We start from the raw sequence: 18,715 nt of genomic DNA, 5'->3' as shown, positions 1-18,715 counted from the left end.
CCTCTGGCAACCCAGATTCAAGTAAAGAATTGCACACCAAGCTTAATCCCGTGTTGGCATCCCTGTCCAGAGATGCTTGAGCTTAGCTGTTAGCTCTGCCATAGCTTTAGCATAACCTCATTTCAAATGGAGAGATGTTAGATGACAGCAAAGATGCTAAAAATATTAGGGGGAGAGAAAAAATAAATTAAAAAAACCAATGTTCAAAACAAACAGAAGGGGAAGGAATGAAGAAGCTCGAAAACTGAACGGGGGAAGGGGACGTAGGAAGCCAGTGACAAAAGACAAGAACACAGAGGTGTGAAAGTTGGTGAGCGAGGGAAGGTGCGTGTTACCTCCAAGGAGCTGTTTCTGTTTGCTGCTTCCCATTGCTGCAAGCATTAATATAATCGTCCTTCTGGTGTAATCTTATTTTGATCTTCTGTGGAAGATAGCCTTAGGCTCAAGTGCTGTTAGATCTGGCTGAGTAGAAGTCTGCCAGTGCTGGCGTCTGTTCCTTTTTTTTAATCTGGTGCCAAAATTTACAGTTTACCACATAGCCTTGATTTTGTAGCATAGGTTTCCATTTGCTGACAGCAGTTGTCCAATGTCATGTTAGCCTGGTCCTATGCTCCCATGGATTCCCACAGCCCCAGGAAGGGGCCCCCCAGCATCCCTTGCTATAGAGCGCCCTTTGGGTAGATGGAGAAATCACTGCAGGGTCCTACCAGAAAGAATGAGTTTTATTTTTATCCAAGATTACTTGAAAAGTCCAATCTGTCCTGGAGTTGGAGAGGAAAACTTTCAAACCCATCAAAAGATCGTTTTCAAGAGAATTCCTCTTATTTTTATTTTTTATTGGAGTTCAGGTTCCATGTAATTGGTAACCATTAAATTAGAGGGGACTTGGATTTTCTCTGTGCTTTTCTTCCTATCTCATTTCACAGGACCCCAGCAGTGGCTCTTTGTTTCCAGATAGGCACAGGTACTCTGCGTTCTTTTGATGCAGGGAGTCCTTGTAGTCAATATTTGGGATAATCTGCACCCCCCTGCTTGCTATGTGACAAGCAGCCTTGTAAAGATTGCCTGATCCACAGTGAAATTTCAGGAGTTGCCCGCTGTATGTGGTGAAATCTGTAAAATAAATATATGGCATAATAGAATTAAGACTTCTGTACTAATACATTTAAATTGCTGGAGGCAAAAAGTATATTTCAGTCTCTGACTTAACCTGAAGAGATGGAAATTGAACCACGTTCCCCAGCAATTGGTTTGGGAAATGAAAGGAACCCAATGTAACAGACACTTTTCTTTTGGAAAGGGATTTAGCTCTTAAAACTCACAACATCTTACTAATAAGGAATTAATGTTTATACAATGAGCTATGTAGAGGTGGAAGAAACCAAGAGAGGAAATGGTCTCTGAAGAGACACAACTTAAAAATAGCTGAGCCTGTGACAAAGGCTGAGATTGTTCCATAACCAACAAAGCACAAAAGGAGTTTGTTCCATTGGGTAACAGTGCTTAATTGATCAGCAAAATCGGAGATCTCTGGGTAGAGCGAGCCAAGGGAAGTTTCTCCAAGTACCTCTTCATTGGAAAGATCTCATTGCAATCGTCTGCTTGTGGAGGTGTTTGGAAACGTTTGGTATTGGGTTGCAAGTTACCTGGCTTGGCTTTTGTGCCCAAAGGTATTGCAAATGGTCACTGGTTTGCTGAGAGGCTTTTCAGTGTAGCTATGACCTGGTAATTGGGTTGTTAGGTACTGTGTGAAGTACTCCTGTGTGCCAGGTCAAGATGACAACCAAGTCAGCCAACTAACCAGTTCCTAGCAGGAGTCTGCCATGGAAAGCTGTGTGAGTTTGTGCAGCTCCGCTTCCAAATGTGACTTAAATGTGACTTTCCTGTGGAAGTTAAACGCCAGAAGTAGGGAGCAGACTTATTTCGGGGACTGTCGCCAAGCGTGTGCATGTAGGTAAGGACACAACTCGATATGTCACAGGTTACATGAGCTGGGACACAAAATCCCTCCCTGTGTCTACTGGTACCTTAGAAACAGCCACGTTGATCACAAGCCTCAGTGATTTATTGTGAAACCAAGGCCTAGAAATACCAAATCTCATGAACGGAGGCTTTTTAGACCATGCTGTTTCAGTGCAGATAACAAGCTAAGCCTGGCATAAGCCACTCTTCATTCACTTACTCTTTGGGAGAGTAAAGATGGATGATCTGAATGATGCTGTATTTAAATTTCTTCTTTATCTTACAAATCAACTAATTTTTATTCCTCTAGGACCCACAATAGAATTGGGAACTGAGGATGTGTCTCAATTTTAACCTATCTATAACTGCAGGTGTTTTGGTCATGTGAGATGAGCTGAAACGTTGTAAGCACGTTCTATTTTTAGGTGAGAGGGGTTGTATTCAGTTAGTCCCAAAGAGAAGAGTGCAAATTTCTGCCTCCATCCTCCTTTACTTAGCTGATGCTGCATCGGCAGTGCTTGTGCTCTGGTTGTTGCCCAGCTCTTGATGTGGTTCCTCTGGTGCTTGGGATTTCTGCAGGGCTTCAGCAGGGACATCCAGGTCCTGTTCATTTGCACAGAAATCCAGCACAACATTGACGTGACCTTAACTACTCTCCATGTTTAATTATAGCCTAGCTGCTTTACGCAACCTTGCAAATGCTAATTTCTACATTAGTGGGAAATTTTGATTATTTTTTTTTTGTTGTCCCCATTCCCTGAAATTCCTGATTAGATTTCGCATGTCTCCTCCTGAACTTCAAGTCCCTGGGCTACAAACAAGTTCTTTGTGCTCTCTCCATGCTTAGGAGCATGAATAGAAAAAGCGCATCCAAGTCAGAAGGGTGCGTGATGCCGCTGCTGTGCCTGTGTCACGGCTGCGTTTGAGGGGCCAGGAGGTACAAGAGTCAGCTTTGTGGAGCAGTGAGAGTGCGGTCATCCTGACATTAGTGTGGCTGCGTCACAACCTGGGCCGTGGTCTGTGATGGGCAGCTGTGACCTTCGATTGATTAGAGATGTTCCTTTTTTAATTGTATTGCATTCAAGAGCGAAGAGGAGGGCAAGGAATTGTAAAGACTGGATCTTGATGAAAATTCAGTTATGTCTTTTACCCTGCCACTTAAAAATGGAGTCAGGGGACTTTGTTGTTGGCCACTGTAAGTTCCAGACCAGTATCAGCACAACTTGTAGCTGGTGGTACTGCAATGGATTCTTGTCAGCTTTGCTGCTTACGGTAGCTGCAAATGGCAGAGAAATTTGCTTAGGTCTCAGTCTGGTAAGGACCATCAGTAGGGGTTTAATAACCCATGCTGTGACTCACTCTGTATTCAACAACATTATTTACATGGGTGTAAAGTGAATACTTTAATCTCCGCGGCATCAGTGTCTTGGAGGGATTGGTTATCATTGCAGCAGCGATGATAAGAAGAATTGCCGCTCAGATAAGATATCCAAGTGGTTTATACCTGTCTTTTCAGAACCTAGTTTGAAAAGAAAAGAGAGATGGGTAAAATAATCCACTCAGGATAAATGGGAACTTCTTTAGATACATTTAAATTGAAAGGGATAGCTTTGGTAAGTCTTGTTGGAATCCTGTACTACTTGTGCATAAATCTCCTTGCTTAGACATACCTAAATAATAAGAGCAGAATGAACAAGTAATTGAGGAAACTCAATGTAAAAATAATCTTCCTCCCCCTGGTACATGTTCCTGTTGCGTAAGGCGAAAACCAAGCTCAAGTAAACCGAAATGTTTTCTGTGTGGGTAGCTTTCAAATCACATGAAAAATGGGATTGATTAATAGTGTGTTCTTCCTCAAGCATGTGACAACTTGTGAAGTGCTTTTGCTCACATATTCCTGGAAAAATGGGGGCTTCCTCTGGGGGTGTTCTGTAGGCTCAGTCAGGTTTTAGAGTTAGAGGAGTGCTGGGGGTACAGATCCAATGGTGTCACTGAAAAACAAGGAGCTCCAATACAGCAATGTTGTCAGCGCGTTACTTGTCCTGTCCATAGGCTTTGAATGGAGTTGTGTTCCCTTGCATTTAAAACCAAACCAAGTTCTGTCTGCGCATTCTTGAGGGGGGAGGACAGAGTTTTCCTAGTGTAGGTGGTTTTTATTCCTCATGTCCATGCACATGGGTGACTTTCGCTGGCCTTATCGCAGGCTCTGTTTGCGGATGGAAAAGAGCACAGATTTCTTACCAGATCCTAACACTGTTTTTCTGTACAAAGCCTTTCACAAGGGCAAACCAAATGATCCTTTTCCTTGTTTATCTTTTCCAGTTGCCTGTGTCTGGCAATTTGATTGACCTTTATGGCAACCAAAGCATGCCTCCTCCAGGACTAAACATCAGCAACTCCTGTCCAGCTAATCTTCCTAATATAAAAAGGGAGCTTACAGGTAAATATGTCTATAATACCACCTTGGAGTAACGGAGTTGTTTTGAATTCAGGTGATATTGGACATAGTTTCTGTTGTGAGAAAGAAAATATTACTTTATGCTTTGCAGATGTATTAGCCTGCAATGCAGTTGTGTTCATGTGTGTGTTCACTGTGGCAAATCAAGATAAGGTCCCCAGTTGTTACAGTAAAATCTGCACATTGAGAACATGGTGTCACAGGAACCGTCCATGCATCTCTCACAGAGCTGTTTTCTAGTTTGGGTTTATTGTTTGCTTTATGAACACCAAACTTTAATAACTTCATATCTGGAGTCTCTGAAGGATTTGTGTCAAGGAATGCTGCGTGTTGTGGCTTTACTTTAGTTGGGGAGGGCAGTAATGAACAAAGAACCTGTTGTAATATGAAATCGGAATCCTCTAAAATATCAAATTAGGCACTTGAGAGAGAATATACTCCCTTAAACTAAGATGAACATGAAGTATCCTGTAAATGTAGTGTCATGTTGGTTCTTTCAGCAGTGCTCTGAACAGGCCGTGGGAGGCAGGGAGCGGGAAGGGGGACATTAAAAGCGTCTTTCTCTCAAGCACGTGTGTACAAAAGCTGAATGGTGTGAAGTAAGAAAGAAGAAGTTGCATATTCTCAAGCATGTCTTATTTTTGCTGTTCTGCTTCACTTGAAAGAGGCTATGACCACATGTAGGGTACAGTATACAAGGCAAGCTTGGCCGCAGGAGGAGCAAACAGATATCCATCCTAGAACCAATGGCAAAATTCTCCTAGTGCCCAGAAATGGCTGGTTTAGACCCAAGAGGGAGCCATGCTGCAGGCAGTGTGGTAGAGGCATCATTTCTTTCTTCTCTGTCATCTTTCTGGGCTTCTCTTGTGAAAACTCACGGGCTGACTCGGTTGCCAAGCAGGTTCTGGGCAGGAATTAGTTTCAGTAGAGCAGTTTTAATAGCCCAGGAGTCAGCTCCTCAGAAGGAAATGCCACCTTGCTGAGCTGGCCGATATTTGCGTTGATGTGACTGCACAAAATTGGAGATCGGCACCAAATGAAGTCACAAAAACTGCACAATTTGTGGCTGCTAGAAAAAGAAAAGCTTGTACAGCGATGGAGCTGTGTTAAGAGAAGGGTGGGAGGGGACGAGAACTACTCAAAGTCCTGCATTATGGTTTCATTGCCCCAGTTACAGGAAGTTAAAGGTGGCTGTAGACGGCAAAAGAAATATCCAACTTGTTGGATGTCCAGGCTGGTGGATTCACTGCAGTTGTGTAGGAAGAGCAGGGAAATTAGTGAGTAAGAGGTCTTATGGAAGTCGTCAATAACCTAAGTGTCTATATGCTACACTCACCTGTACACAGAAACACTTTAGTTGAGTGCTGCTTCTGTTCTTGTATGCTAGCAGGTTGCATTTGATTGAAGAGAGGGTTCGGAATGAAACTCAGGTTTAACAGCAGTCACTTTGACATGGATCTGGCCAAGCCGTTGTGCAGAAAGCCCTGCTCATGGTGCTTGCTGACAGGCAGTCATTTAAAACTCAGTATATGATTGCCAGCAGGAGTCTTTTGGTTCTCCATTTCCTGATTTTGCTATTGGAGCTAGGCTGGAGAGAGCTTGCAATATTTAAATCTAGCATTTGTCAGAGACCTTTATTTATCCTACTGTATAAATACCTAAATGAAGAGCCAAATGTATTATCCCAGCATCTGATGTTGATGATGGTTGTGAGTTCTCAGCTGCAGTTACTAAAGCATTCAGTGGCAATCCTGCTCACCAGGAGTGCGGTTTTCATCACTTTTGGCCTTACAAAACCTCCTAGGTGTTTTCATAAGGCAATATCAGATTGAGCCTAAATTTCATTGAGACATGCATTAATATTTTGAGGTTTTTTAGGGATCTTTTGGGAGCTGAGCATTACAAAGGATGTGTCTTGTTATGCTGCCTATAATATTGGGGTGGCTCTGTGTATTCTAAGTAATGAAGTAGCAAACTTCCAGTACTCCAAGGGAAACCCTTATTGCCTGTTATTTTGAATTGGGTAGGACATAATCTGTATTCCTTAAAACTAAAAATACAGGAAAGAAACTTGTTGGAATGAGTAAGGAATTTTGTTTCTGTAATAATAGATTGTGTATTCGTTCATCCTCACTGTCTAACTGTGAAACAGTAAGAGCTTTAAATGCAACAGGACCTCACCTTTTTGGAAATTAAAAAGGGGTAAAACAACCACGAAAATACTTAAAGTTGCTTGAGAAATGTCAGATCAAATGAGAACTGAAAATAGCGAATTTAGTTATGTTTTTGCTTGAGATGTCGCATGCTAAAGTCCAATATTAGATGTGTGGAGCGAGGTTAAGAACAGTTCTGAGGTGAGGAGACAACTGATGAGCAGCATGGTTGTCATTAGTTTCCCTTTGCTTTTCCTGAAGCAAAGACCACTGTTTTTTCACAATGTTGCTAATAAAGCTGTTGAATTTTTCAGATAATGAGAGTTAGCATAGCTGGAAAACACAGCATTTTTAATAGGCCACTCAAGTCATACCTTGAGTCCTGTGCTGATGTGCCTGCACGTGTCTCAGGAGGACGTAGCTTTAATTCTGCTGAGTGGAGCCTGTGACTCCCGAATGCTTCACATCCTGCGGGGCAGCGATGCAGCAAACATGCTGCTCCTCTGGTCCAGCCGCTGCGTGCTGCGTCCGCGTGTAAACGCAGGAGAAGGTACTTTGGATTCCTCAAATACCTTGCTGAATCAGGGCCTCTCTGGGAAACGTTCCTGTCGTGAGAGTCAGTGTGGGAAGAGGAGGTGCAGTTCAGCAGCAGCGTTGTGTTTTGGCAGTCACAGCTGCCTGGACAGGCCCTTCTCACCCATTGTAGGAATTGGTTTGACAAATATGGATCGGGCTTCCTGTGCAAAAGTTTCACAGACTGCAGCGTTGTGTCTGAATTACTTGAATTCTAATTGCTTCATTCACATGCACAGCATGTATTTTTCCTACAGAGTCGGAAGCGAGAGCGTTGGCTAAGGAGAGGCAAAAGAAAGACAATCACAACTTGAGTAAGTTTGGGATCTTGGCGTTTTGCACCAGTTCTAGTCGTGATTGTGGGTGTTAAGCATTTGAATGCTGGTGGTTTAAATCTGATTGGGACCCTGTATATAGTATATTATAACGATGTAGTATGTAGTATATTATAGTACCAGTTCATTATGGTATGCCCTTAGATCAAACATCTCATTCTTGTGAAATGTGGGCTTAAAATCTACTCTTAAATTTTAAACTTCCTTTATTTTAAGTGGTTATTATCAGTGGATTTACTGGGAACAACATTTGATCCAGTTGCTTTTAACAAATCCACCTCACACAATTTTGGCCTCTTTTTTATTAATCTAAAATCATAGATATGTGATCAAATGATCAAATTGTGACTTAAAACGTCAGTGTGGCAGTTCTCTAAATTCCAATTTAAGGTGTATTTCCAATTGGGAAAAATACATTTTAAAATAATGAGCATCTTATGATTTAAAGGCTCCTTAAGTTGTCCTTTTATACTTTATATTACTATAAAAAAGGAACTGTTTCATGCTTTGAACTATTCAGAAGCCTTTTCCACAGAATGAAAAGCTGTTGCAGGAAAATTGATCTTTATGTTTGACTTTTGGATCCTCAAAGTATTGCATCTGGAGGAGTACTTTAAGAGGCACTATGTATTTTGTACCTGCTTCAGGATTTCATTGAGCACCTAAATTTTTGTCTCTGAATTTGTCTGTGATGCTTTTCCCGAGGAAAACATTTGCTAACGGGGCCATCCTGTTTTTCAGAGTCTTGGTTTAACTCTGCTGCTTGGGCAACCCCACATTTTCACAGCATAGACACAACTTCTTAGCGTGTCCGTGTGTAGGAGAGCAAAATAAATGGCTCTGTCCCAGGGTTTGAAGCTTCAGGCAAACATTTCAAAGGCGCTTAAAGAGATCTTTGATGAAACACTTTGTGTGCTGTAATTAAGTGTGAAGATTACTTCTGACGTTTGTGCTGTTTTTCCTAAAGTTGAACGAAGAAGAAGATTTAATATTAATGATCGCATAAAAGAACTGGGCACTTTGATACCCAAGTCAAATGACCCGTAAGTATAATGTGCCCGGGGAGACTGTGGGAGGGAGGCGTTAAAGGAAAATACATCTTAGGGGAGAAAAAGAATTTAAAAAAACCAAAACAATGGAGTTTTCTTGCATGATCTTGGTATTCCACGACTGTAGAAATGTTTGAAGTTCCATTATATATTTTTAGGATTGTTTCAGGGTTATTTTTCTCTCTTGGAACTTAATCAAGTTTATATTAACGTGATGATTTTTGTCACAAAACAGTCGCAGTGCTGTTGTGCAGCAGCTCGGCAGATTGCAGGGCCCTGGGATTGTGGCTGGGAATGGATGTTGTCTGGATGTGAAACCTTAGTCTGGTCTCACTGCCTAGGTAGTTCTACTGTTAGTAACTTGTCTTCACGTTACCCAACACCGATTCAATAGGAAGGAACCCCACCTTGCCTCTGGAGCTTGAAAGTCTCACTTAAATCTGCATCAGTGACCTGTGAATCTTTCCCATTATTTTCTGACAGTTGCTCTGGGAGCAACTCACAGCCACTTTTCACAGAGGCTCCTTAGCTCCCTCTAGGGCAAGCAAGCCAATTGTGCACAGTATCGACCTACGGGACAGGCGGATCTCTAGTCTGATACTCTGCAGTAAACTTATTTATTTAAACAAAGTGAGATGATGGGGAGAAGGCGATGCAGGCAGCCTCTCTGAAGCAAGCATGGAAGGAATAATGTGGGAGAAGCAATACAGGAGCCACATCCCCCCTGACTGAAGAACCAGCATCCCTAGGCTGCAATGTAGTGTTTGTATTTTATCCAGAGTTTAAATTAAAAGCACCTGAATGTGCTGCTGTATTGGGCTCTTCTCTTCCTACCCTAACACAGCTGTGATTCAGTGCTACCAGGAGGGCTGTTTCTTGCTCCTTCTTGGGAGCTAAAGTGCCTCGGATCCTTCTCCCATAGAAGAACCAGGTCTTATATGGTCCTTTAATTCCGCAGCTGAAATCAGGCATCACCCAGGTAGCAAGCCCTAAGCTCAGAAGAGTCTTGTGGGGTTTTCTTCTTGTTGTCTTGCATTGCCCTTGGCAATGAAAGGAGCCCCTGGTTTTCGGTCGCTGTGTGCAGTGGTGGCCCCGGGCTGTGCAGAAGGCAGGGGATTGGTCGTGGGGGCTGTGGAGAGCCTGGGCTCTGCACCCTTCGGCTGGGCTGGGGCTGGCAGCAGTTTGCTGTGCAATAGCTGCACACTGGCCCCCTCTAGTGCATTTCAAATGCCTTCTGGATTCATAAACTTGAAATAATTATCGGCCAGGTATCATGTATAAAGGAGGTGTAATCATAGTTATCAATGACTATAAAATAAAGCCTCTCTGAGAACCTCAACTCTTCCTCTTTTTTATTTTGAAGGGATATGCGCTGGAATAAGGGAACTATTCTAAAAGCATCAGTGGACTACATCCGCAAGCTGCAAAGAGAGCAGCAGCGCACGAAGGAGCTCGAGAACAGACAGAAGAAGTTGGAACACGCCAACAGGCACCTGCTGCTCAGAATCCAGGTTTGCTGATAAATGAGCTGCAAATGCTCCTGACGTTGCAGGGTGTGACTGCAAATCATGGTAACTGAAGCTTGTTTGTAGGAGTGTGGCTTAGAAGGAACTACCAGTTTAGTAACTGGTGACCAGTGCTGAGATGTCCGCAGAGATTTCTTAAGGAAAAAAAACCCCAGGATGTGTTAGTTGGTTGTTTGTTTTTTTTTAAATACCAGTGCTCTAGGAAAACACTTAGGGGTTGTCTATTTTTATTTTTCTACTATGGCCAACATAAGTTGCAAACCACACTATAACAAAGACTTACATGGAAGTCTTTCTTTGGGTGTCAGACCTAAAGAATTGGGACTTCATACATGATGTATTTATTGGTAGTGATCAAATTCAGTTCAGCTGTTTGGGAGTATGTTTGCTTCAGTTGCGTTGTTCATGGAGTTTTTTTTACCAGTACCTTAGTGCTTGTTTTATTTTCTTCTGAAAGTAGTTTCAGGTAAATGAAAATAAATGAAATCTTTCTGTTTTGCTTGGGTTTTCTAAATTATGTGCAGACCAATCCAGGCGCTATCTGTCAGAGCAGCTCTACAGATGGCAGTCTTCTACATCTGATCTCTTATTTCTCCTCTTGATCAGCCTCTCCTTGATGCTCTGCAGGAATCTCATCTGCTTTCTGGTGGAGGGTAAACCCTGACCACGGGACAAGTTGGGCAGGGAGGGCAGTATTGGTGACAGACACAGCAGCACCACGTCGTGAGTTCCCTGTAGATACCCTGGGTCCTGGGAGCTGTATTTAACATTGAGGCTGCCCAGGTTTGTCTGAGAAGCACAGCTGAAGTGAGTGCTCCGGGAGATTTTGCAGCAAGGCAGCCAAGAGCTGTGGATGCTGAGCTGCCTTTTTTGTCCAAGGAGCTGTGGTTGCTTGTTTTCCTTGTTCCTTGAAGTCTGTGGGACTGTAAACCAGTTCTCAACACTGAAAAGCAGTAGGTGGCATGAATATGTTTTCTCCATGGGTTGCTGCCTTTTTAGATTCACCCATGCTCCAAACAGCCTGTATTGCACAGAGATTTAGGGCTGAGAACTCTGTTTCTCTGATTAATTCCTTTGCCTTCACCTCACACTGGATAGGAAACCTTAGCTTTGCAGCTTACCCAGCTTTAGTTGTCAACTCTGTTCTCCAGGTGGGCAAAGATAGCTGGATATCCACCCCTCTCCATAAAAGACTCATTAAAGGATTATATCTAGAATTGGGTGTAAGAACATGTAGCAGGGAGACAGCAATGTCCCAGATATTCTCGTGTTGCTGCTCACCTGCAGTGCAATCAGCTGAAGTCTGCGTGCAGGCTGCAGGGTGCCAGGACCCTAATCCCCAAAACAGATAATGAAGCCAGAAATACCTGAGAGTCAAGTGTGGCATTAAACAGCTCTAAAATAGAACGGGCTGGGATGAGTTTCAGTGCAGTTTCTGTACTTTGAGCAGTCTGTTTGCTAGACTGAGATGATAAAGATGCACAGCCCTTCTGCAGAGCAACACCGAGCAGTGGTATTTCAAAGCTAAGTCAGAGCACTTTTTAAGCATCTTTGGTCTTCCTTTGCATCAGCCATCTGCTCTGGCTCCTTCTTGAATCAAAATTACATAGAAACCAGACCCTTGAATACTGGGGAATACATCTGGCAGCAAATAACCCAAAGTCTGTATTTTCCCTTTTGATGTTGATTCTGATTAAGCACAGAATCAGGAACTGCTTCCTTCCTCCACCTTCCCCACTGATGTTGCTGAGTGCCACTACAAGCTTGTTGTTTCAGCTTGAAAATGGAAAAAGGCTGTTAATGAACATCAGTGGTAGGGATATCCAGAAACAGTACAGCCACAACAGTGATTGCCTGATATAATGCATAAGTAAAAGCAAAACTTCTCTTTTACTGCTGCAGTTAAGTGACTTCTTCTATTACCCGTCTTCCCTCAAGTGCATCTATATGATTAAATACGAAGACGGGATTTCAATGTCCCATGAAGATTTGAAGAACCCAGGCTGTTTGTGAAGTCTTAAGACCTTCATTGCCTATCATTTTTCAGTGCAAGAACAGTGTTGCTCACTTTTGGCTGACATCTTTGCTTCCAGCTCTACCAAACTTGCATGAGAAATGTCCCTAGCAGGAAATGACAAACTTCATCTAGACTTGCTGTGCCTTCACGTAGGACTTTTTACAAAGTACTAAGCGTACACTCCTGCTATTTCATTTTTTCCTGCCAGCTTTTAAATGCTTTCCTCACCTGACCTGATGCTTATCATGACACCAGTTTGGGAAGGGGCCCGGGGGGAGACGACGTTTTCCTTCTGTGGGATTTGTCTCGGGGGTTTTTCTGAGGTTTGGCTCTGGCATAGGCTCTGAGAAGTGTGAAGGGACGTGTGTGTGGTGATGCTCATCCAGCTCTTCAAGTAAACAGTGTTCAGGTGAGAATCTGCAGGGCAGAAGTGCAAGCTCTTGTTCCTGTTGGAAAGGGAGGAAGTTATTTGTGTCCAGCAGAAGGAAACTGCAAATCACAGCGCACAAGAGTGTAAGATGACAGATTTTGCTTTCAGATTTATTTTAATTTGTCCCTTCTCTTCCCCCACAGGAACTTGAGATGCAAGCCCGGGCACACGGACTGTCCCTTGTCCCATCTACAGGCCTTTGCTCCCCTGACATGGTCAACAGGGTCATCAAACAGGAGCCCGTGCTGGACAACTGCAACCAAGACCTCATGCCGCACCATGCAGACCTGTCCTGCACCACCACCCTCGACCTCACCGACGGTACCATCACCTTCAGCGACAACCTGGGGAACGTGACTGAACCGACCGGCACGTACAGCGTTCCTGCAAAAATGGGATCCAAACTGGAAGACATCCTGATGGACGATACCCTCTCCCCGGTGGGAGTCACTGACCCGCTGCTTTCCTCGGTGTCTCCTGGGGCATCCAAGACGAGTAGCAGGCGGAGCAGCGTGAGCATGGAGGACACCGATCACGCCTGTTAGCGTCTGCTCGGCACACCTTTCATAAACTGCTTTGTTTCTTGATCAGTAGATTAAATAATTTACCCTTTTGTAGAATTTTTTTGATTTATTTTTTTTCCCTTGTGCTTCATCAGTAGCCCAGTGTGTGTGCGTGTGTGTATATATTATATATATAGGATTTTTTTTAGAATTTTTGTGAAGAAACTTGTATATTCTATTTTAAAACTACCAATGCCTCCAAAATATTGTACAGCATATGTACAGTATCTGTGAACTGGATCCTCCAAGAACTTTGGACTGGTCAAATCTACTCAAAGCAATAGAAATACAAATGAAGAGTCTGTTTCTATTGGGGGTGGGGGGGATCGTAGAATTGTAAATGCAACCTATTTACTTGGAAACAAAATGTAAAGTTAAAGAATGTAAAGAAACCAAAAAAAATGAGAGTCCAATTTGTAATTGCATTAATCGAATAGTGCTGCCTTAAAGACACAGTGTCCCTCCAAGGTTGGTCTTTACATGAGAATTGTTTAGGGAAACATCCCCCCCCTGCTCCACTCAGAATACAAACAGCAAAACCCGGGTGTGAAGACGTTGATTGTGCTGGTTGTGACACCAAACGCTGTTGCTGCAAATTGCAGGAGATGGGAGTCTCAGAGTGCCCTTTAATTTCACTCTGAGCTGATTTGGGGTTTCCTTTTAATCATGGCTCGGGGTTTTCTCTTAGGTTTTTATTTAGTTTTGAGACACGCATTGCTGGCTTGCCAACAGTAACCAAGCAGGAGCACTGTAAGTCGGTATAGGCTCTTTGGGCAAAAAATAGAGATATATTTTATCAGCTGGGCACATTATGTTGTACATATCTAATTGGCTTTATTTTTTTTAAATTGCATTGTACAGTTTATTTTGATTTGCATGGATTCCTTAGTTATCCTCAACTTTTTTGTTTGAAATATATTTGTATTTCATTTGTAAGGTTTTTTGCCTCTTAATATTGCAACGATTTTTTGACATTTTTAAAACTCATTGGAAGTTTTCTGCGTTCTTTGTAAACACTTGAAAGGAAGCTTTTATGCAGGGTTCTGTGTTTTAAGAGAGATTTTGAGAATATTTTGTATATTACAGTCTCACTTTGAAAATGTTTTTAAACACATTTAAGGTAGAGTACAGATTTAGAGTAGGTAATGAAACAACTCTGTAGAGAAACTGAACTTACATATTTATTTTTAGTGATACAGGAAAAAAAAATAGTAATATGCTTGGAAACATAACTATGTAGTTAATATACCCGTTATAGTAATTTGTGTTTCATTTCAGCACTGGGGCTGACGTAAGACAAAAAAAAATCAAACAAAAAAAAGAGTAAATTACTGTATCTGCAGATAACCGTTACTTGATAACAACGTCATGGATTTTTAACAGGCAACAATGTTGTACAAGTAGTTGGGTGCGTTAGCTACTCAAGTGTAGTCCTATGCAATAACGGTAGTTAGACGTGTATTCTGTCAAGCCTGGGTGTGTGGGACAGAGGTGGCGTGGTGGTACGAGCTGGGCGGAAGGACGGATGGATGGATGGACAGACGGATGGATGATGGATGGATGGACAGACAGATGGACGGTTGGATGGATGATGGATGGACGGACAGACAGATGGACAGATGATGGATGGATTCTCAACAGCAGCCTCTTGCTGACTCGCAGACAGCAGGCGAGCGCATCTCGTTCAGAATGAAGTGCCTTAAACTCTAGTTGTCGTCTTCCTCGACTAGCACTGACTGAAGCGTGGCATAGGAGAGAGCTTCCGGGTGATGCTGAGGTGGTGCCTACGTATGGGAAACGAAGAGCTTCCCGTTCTCCTTCGTGCTACGCTGGACAGGAGGAGTGGAGCGGTTGGTGACTCGAGTGCCAGTTTGGCAGGCTTCCTAAGGAAACCTTGGTGGCAGCAGTTCGTGTATTCAGAAGTCAGTGTGAGTTGGGCAGCGATGGGACAGCTGAGGAGTTGCCGTAGCCTGCGGCGTGGCTCGCTGAGCTCTCACCCAAGCGTTCCCCCATGGAGGGTTCATGAAGCACCCCCTGCCCGGTCCCACTGCTCCCTGCACTCGGTGGGGTCTCAGCTCACTGTTACGGTACTGGGGGTCTGTGTTCGCGTTGCTCTTTCTGTGGCTGTTGCTGGCTGCGTCCGGCTGTCTGCGTCCGCTTGAGCAGCGAGCTATGTGTTAGCGTTGGTGCAACCGCTGGGTTGTGGCTTTTTTTTTATTTTTATTTTTTAATTTGTTTTGAAGAAGGAACTGGAGTTAGATTATGATGATGCCTCTCCCCCCCACCCCAGACAGCTTTTGGGAATGTGGCTTTCCTAGGTTAGTGAAGCCGTGGCACAAAGCAGGACCCAGGAGGCTGCAGGATATCCTGTAGCCACCCTGGTCCTTGGGCAGGGAAGGTCCCTGCGGGGCGGCTGTGCTGTGGTTTGCTCTGAGTCGAGCATGCAGGGATGGGCTTCTGGTGCTGCTGTTTGGTAACAGTGATAGGTAAAGAAAATCAGGGCTGTAAAATGCTTGTGGCTGTGTCACGGGGTTGCGTTACCCTTCCCCATTGCTCTGCAGCACTGTACAGAATCAGGGTGTGCATGCTCACTGAAAACCACTGAATATATTGAATAAGGGTTTTGGTTTGATGCCCGTGCTGGGTGTTCAGAAATTGGAAGTCTCGACTGTGGTATAGAAATACTTTTCAAGCTTACGTGAAACACTGGTACTCGCTGACAGCCACGGCGTCGGGTTTTTGGCTACAGCGTGCTGCGTGGAGATGAGTTGGGGTTCAGGGTAAACTGTTCTGTCAGGAGCTGGGTTTCTGGATGAAAGTTGCTGTGGCCCCAGCATCTGTTGTGTTCCCAATGTGCTGTGTGGCTCTGGGGTCACACAGGACTCGCTGTGCCCTGCTCACTCTTCTCTCTCTGTTTCCTTTGGCTGCAGCTCTGCTCTGAGCTCACCCCCCTGTGGTGGAAACATCCCTGGGGAACAGGGACCTCCAAGTGGCTGCAAACGAGATGTCTGCCAGTTTGCATGTGTGGCCATGGTGTTTTACATGGCAGAGGACAGGGACAGTGATTTGAGGCAGGGTTTGGTGTGAACTGGGTGGAGCGAGGTGGGCAGAAGTTGTTGCCTCATCTGATGAGGGGTCCTGTGTGACCCTGGGCCGACGGTGGCTTCCCCGAGCGATGGAGGGGACACCACCTCCCAGTTCTCACTTTGCCAAAGCCATGCACCCGGCAGGAGCACGCAGAGTACCATGAAGTTCTTCCTCACACTGCTTTTGACCTACGAAGCAATATTTAACTCTTCCAACCTGTCAAAGCAAAAAGAAGGTACATAAGGAAAGCACAAAGCACAAAATAATGCACTTACATTTACGTTGTTTGACATAAAATGCACTGGGGGGAAGCTGATGTTGATAATAGTATAAATACCTATATTTCTTGAAAAAGTGACATTAATTACTGCCTCTTGCTATGATGCTTGGTACTGTAATGTTGATATTCATCTGCTGTTGACTGCAGCAATAATTTGTGTATGGTCCATAGCACTGTAAATTATGGATCGATATTAATGTATCCAATGAAATAATTTGAACTGTTGTTCTTGATAGATGGATTAAAGCATTTGGTTTTTCACATACGTCTGTGTAAGTCGTTTTCCACGTAAGTGAATCTTGTTCTTCTGTGCATTTTGGGAGACCCGGTTAGGGGACCCAGCTCTGGTCTGACTCAAGCGCATTGCCCGCTCTCCCCCACTCAGCAGCTCCTCCCCAGTTTTCCTCCCTGCCTTTGGTGGCAGCAAGTTTTAATTTATTAATTTAATTAAAAAGCAGGGCACAGCACACTCCTGTCGGGCTGCATCCCTTCCAATGACTGCAGAGCTGTGATGCCGCGGGCCCCTCGGTGGACTCTGACCCTGCTGCAGGGGGGATTTCGGCTGCACCTCAGCATGGGCAGCATCATCCCTGGGTTGGTTCTATGAAACCTGTCTTGCTCCGAGGGGACTGATGGTTTAATGCTGCTGTTTGCAAGGCGTTTTCTCTGAATGCAGCCTGCAATTTGTACTGGTGAGCAGCTCTGAACAGACAAGCACAGCATTGGAGCACTTACTGCATTGCACGGGGAACAGGGCAGATGCTGCCATGTTCAGCACTGCTTATTTAGCCGCTTTAAATACATTTAGCCAAAATCTTTTAGTGTCTTCAAGACCTCTGACCTGAGTCTCATTTTATATTGGTTACATTGAATGCTGCTATTGACTGGACCTGAGTAATAACTACGTAGTTACTCCTTTATCAAACATATCAGAGCTCATAATCTTCTTTTGCCTGCTGAAAAACAGTTTCTAGAGCAGGTTGTTGTGAAAGAAATTACTTCAGAGTGTGTAAATAATAAATTAATTCATTTTCTCTGAGCACTAAAGTGATGTTGTTCAAACAAACCCATGAAGAACTTGTGCTGTGGAGAACCCAGCTGGGTCCCACACGGCTTCCCACTTCTCTCTTCAGAGCCACTTGTCATTGAAGGTATTAAGAAAATAAGCAGAGATTTTAAGTCTAATGATAACAGTTCCATTTGAAAAAGCAGGATCTAAATCAAAGCTGAAGAAATGGAAAAGACTTAAAGTCATGCTAGACGTTTAAAAAAAAACACAAAACACTGCAAACACTGAGGTGTATTTTAAAAAGCTGCTGTTTTATTAAGAATACTTTCCACCTCCTTCCCGTGATCTTGCGGTGCCAAGCCTGGCAGTGGTGCTCTCAGACACTGCAGCAATTCAGCTGCTGTCACACGCCTTCCCTGATACACACCTATTAGTCACACAGCCGCTCTGTGTTCTTTAGCATATTTTAGCGTATAATTAAAAATGCGGCTGGCTGCTACTAAGCAACCAAGCATGTCAGGGGTTGATTGTGTCCTGTCACCCGCGGCAGAGGGAGGGCACAAACTGATGATCCCGCGTTCACTTACCAGCCTGGATTGCGCTCAGCTCCTTTGCTGTGGTGTTACCCGCACCCTGGCTCCTGCAGGCGGGGGCACAGCTGACGTGGGGACGGCAGATGGGTGACCCATGGCCATGTCCCTGTCACCAGGTGCTGGGCTTTTAATGGCTGCACATGGTTTAGGGGCTCCTCTGGGTTCATTTTGGTGGGGCACTGCTAAGCTGCTGCCTGGCTTTCCATAGGACCGGGAGTGCTCAATGCCTTCAGGTTCCTTTAATCTTCTTGGGCGTTTGAGACAAGTAACTCGAGTTGGTGTTGGTCTCGTACCTCTTCCCCATAGGTAGGCAGGAGTGGGACTGCTGCACTGTAAGACTCTGGCAGCTGATAACCCTGTGCTTCATTGATTTCTAGGTTATCTGAGGTGAAAAATGGCCCGCCCAGCTCCTGGAGAGGAGGGAAACTGGTGGTGAGCATACCCGGGTGGTCACTCTAAGCTGTGTGAGCAGCACCAGAGCTGCAGGTCTCTGTCCCAGATCATCTCTGAGAGGTGACCAGCACCAGATGGGGCAGGGACAGCACCGCCCTTCCTCCCAGAGCTCCCAGTCCCTCAGCACCGCTTCCTCAGGGCGTCCTCGCACCCCTAAAACATTTGGATCCTCGCTGTTCTTGTGTTGCACGGTCCCTGTCTGCCCTATTGAAAGGCTGATGGAGCAG

The 18,715-nt window shown here is 44.3% G+C and overlaps 1 protein-coding gene across 5 annotated transcripts in view; it reads left to right on the top strand.

The window, feature by feature from the left end:
* The window catches only part of MITF (microphthalmia-associated transcription factor), a 48,435-nt gene extending 33,856 nt beyond the window's left edge, over nucleotides 1-14,579 (top strand). For 2 of the 5 annotated variants that reach the window (XM_010189125.1, XM_010189127.1), the window contains 5 exons: nucleotides 4,285-4,402; nucleotides 7,404-7,460; nucleotides 8,449-8,524; nucleotides 9,894-10,041; nucleotides 12,647-13,048. In XM_010189125.1, the coding sequence (XP_010187427.1) occupies nucleotides 4,285-4,402; nucleotides 7,404-7,460; nucleotides 8,449-8,524; nucleotides 9,894-10,041; nucleotides 12,647-13,048 (801 nt within the window). Of the gene's footprint in view, nucleotides 1-4,284; nucleotides 4,403-7,385; nucleotides 7,461-8,448; nucleotides 8,525-9,893; nucleotides 10,042-12,646 lie in introns of all 5 variants that reach the window. The other 3 variants (XM_010189129.1, XM_010189126.1, XM_010189128.1) reach the window with 3 other exon arrangements.
* The last annotated feature ends 4,136 nt before the right edge of the window (nucleotides 14,580-18,715 follow it).

Source organism: Mesitornis unicolor, unplaced genomic scaffold (genome assembly GCF_000695765.1).
Source record: "Mesitornis unicolor isolate BGI_N332 unplaced genomic scaffold, ASM69576v1 scaffold6457, whole genome shotgun sequence".
In the NCBI taxonomy this organism is placed as follows: domain Eukaryota; kingdom Metazoa; phylum Chordata; class Aves; order Mesitornithiformes; family Mesitornithidae; genus Mesitornis; species Mesitornis unicolor.
The sequence above is the reverse complement of the archived record's forward strand: the minus strand, read 5'-3'. Positions and strand labels throughout refer to the sequence as shown.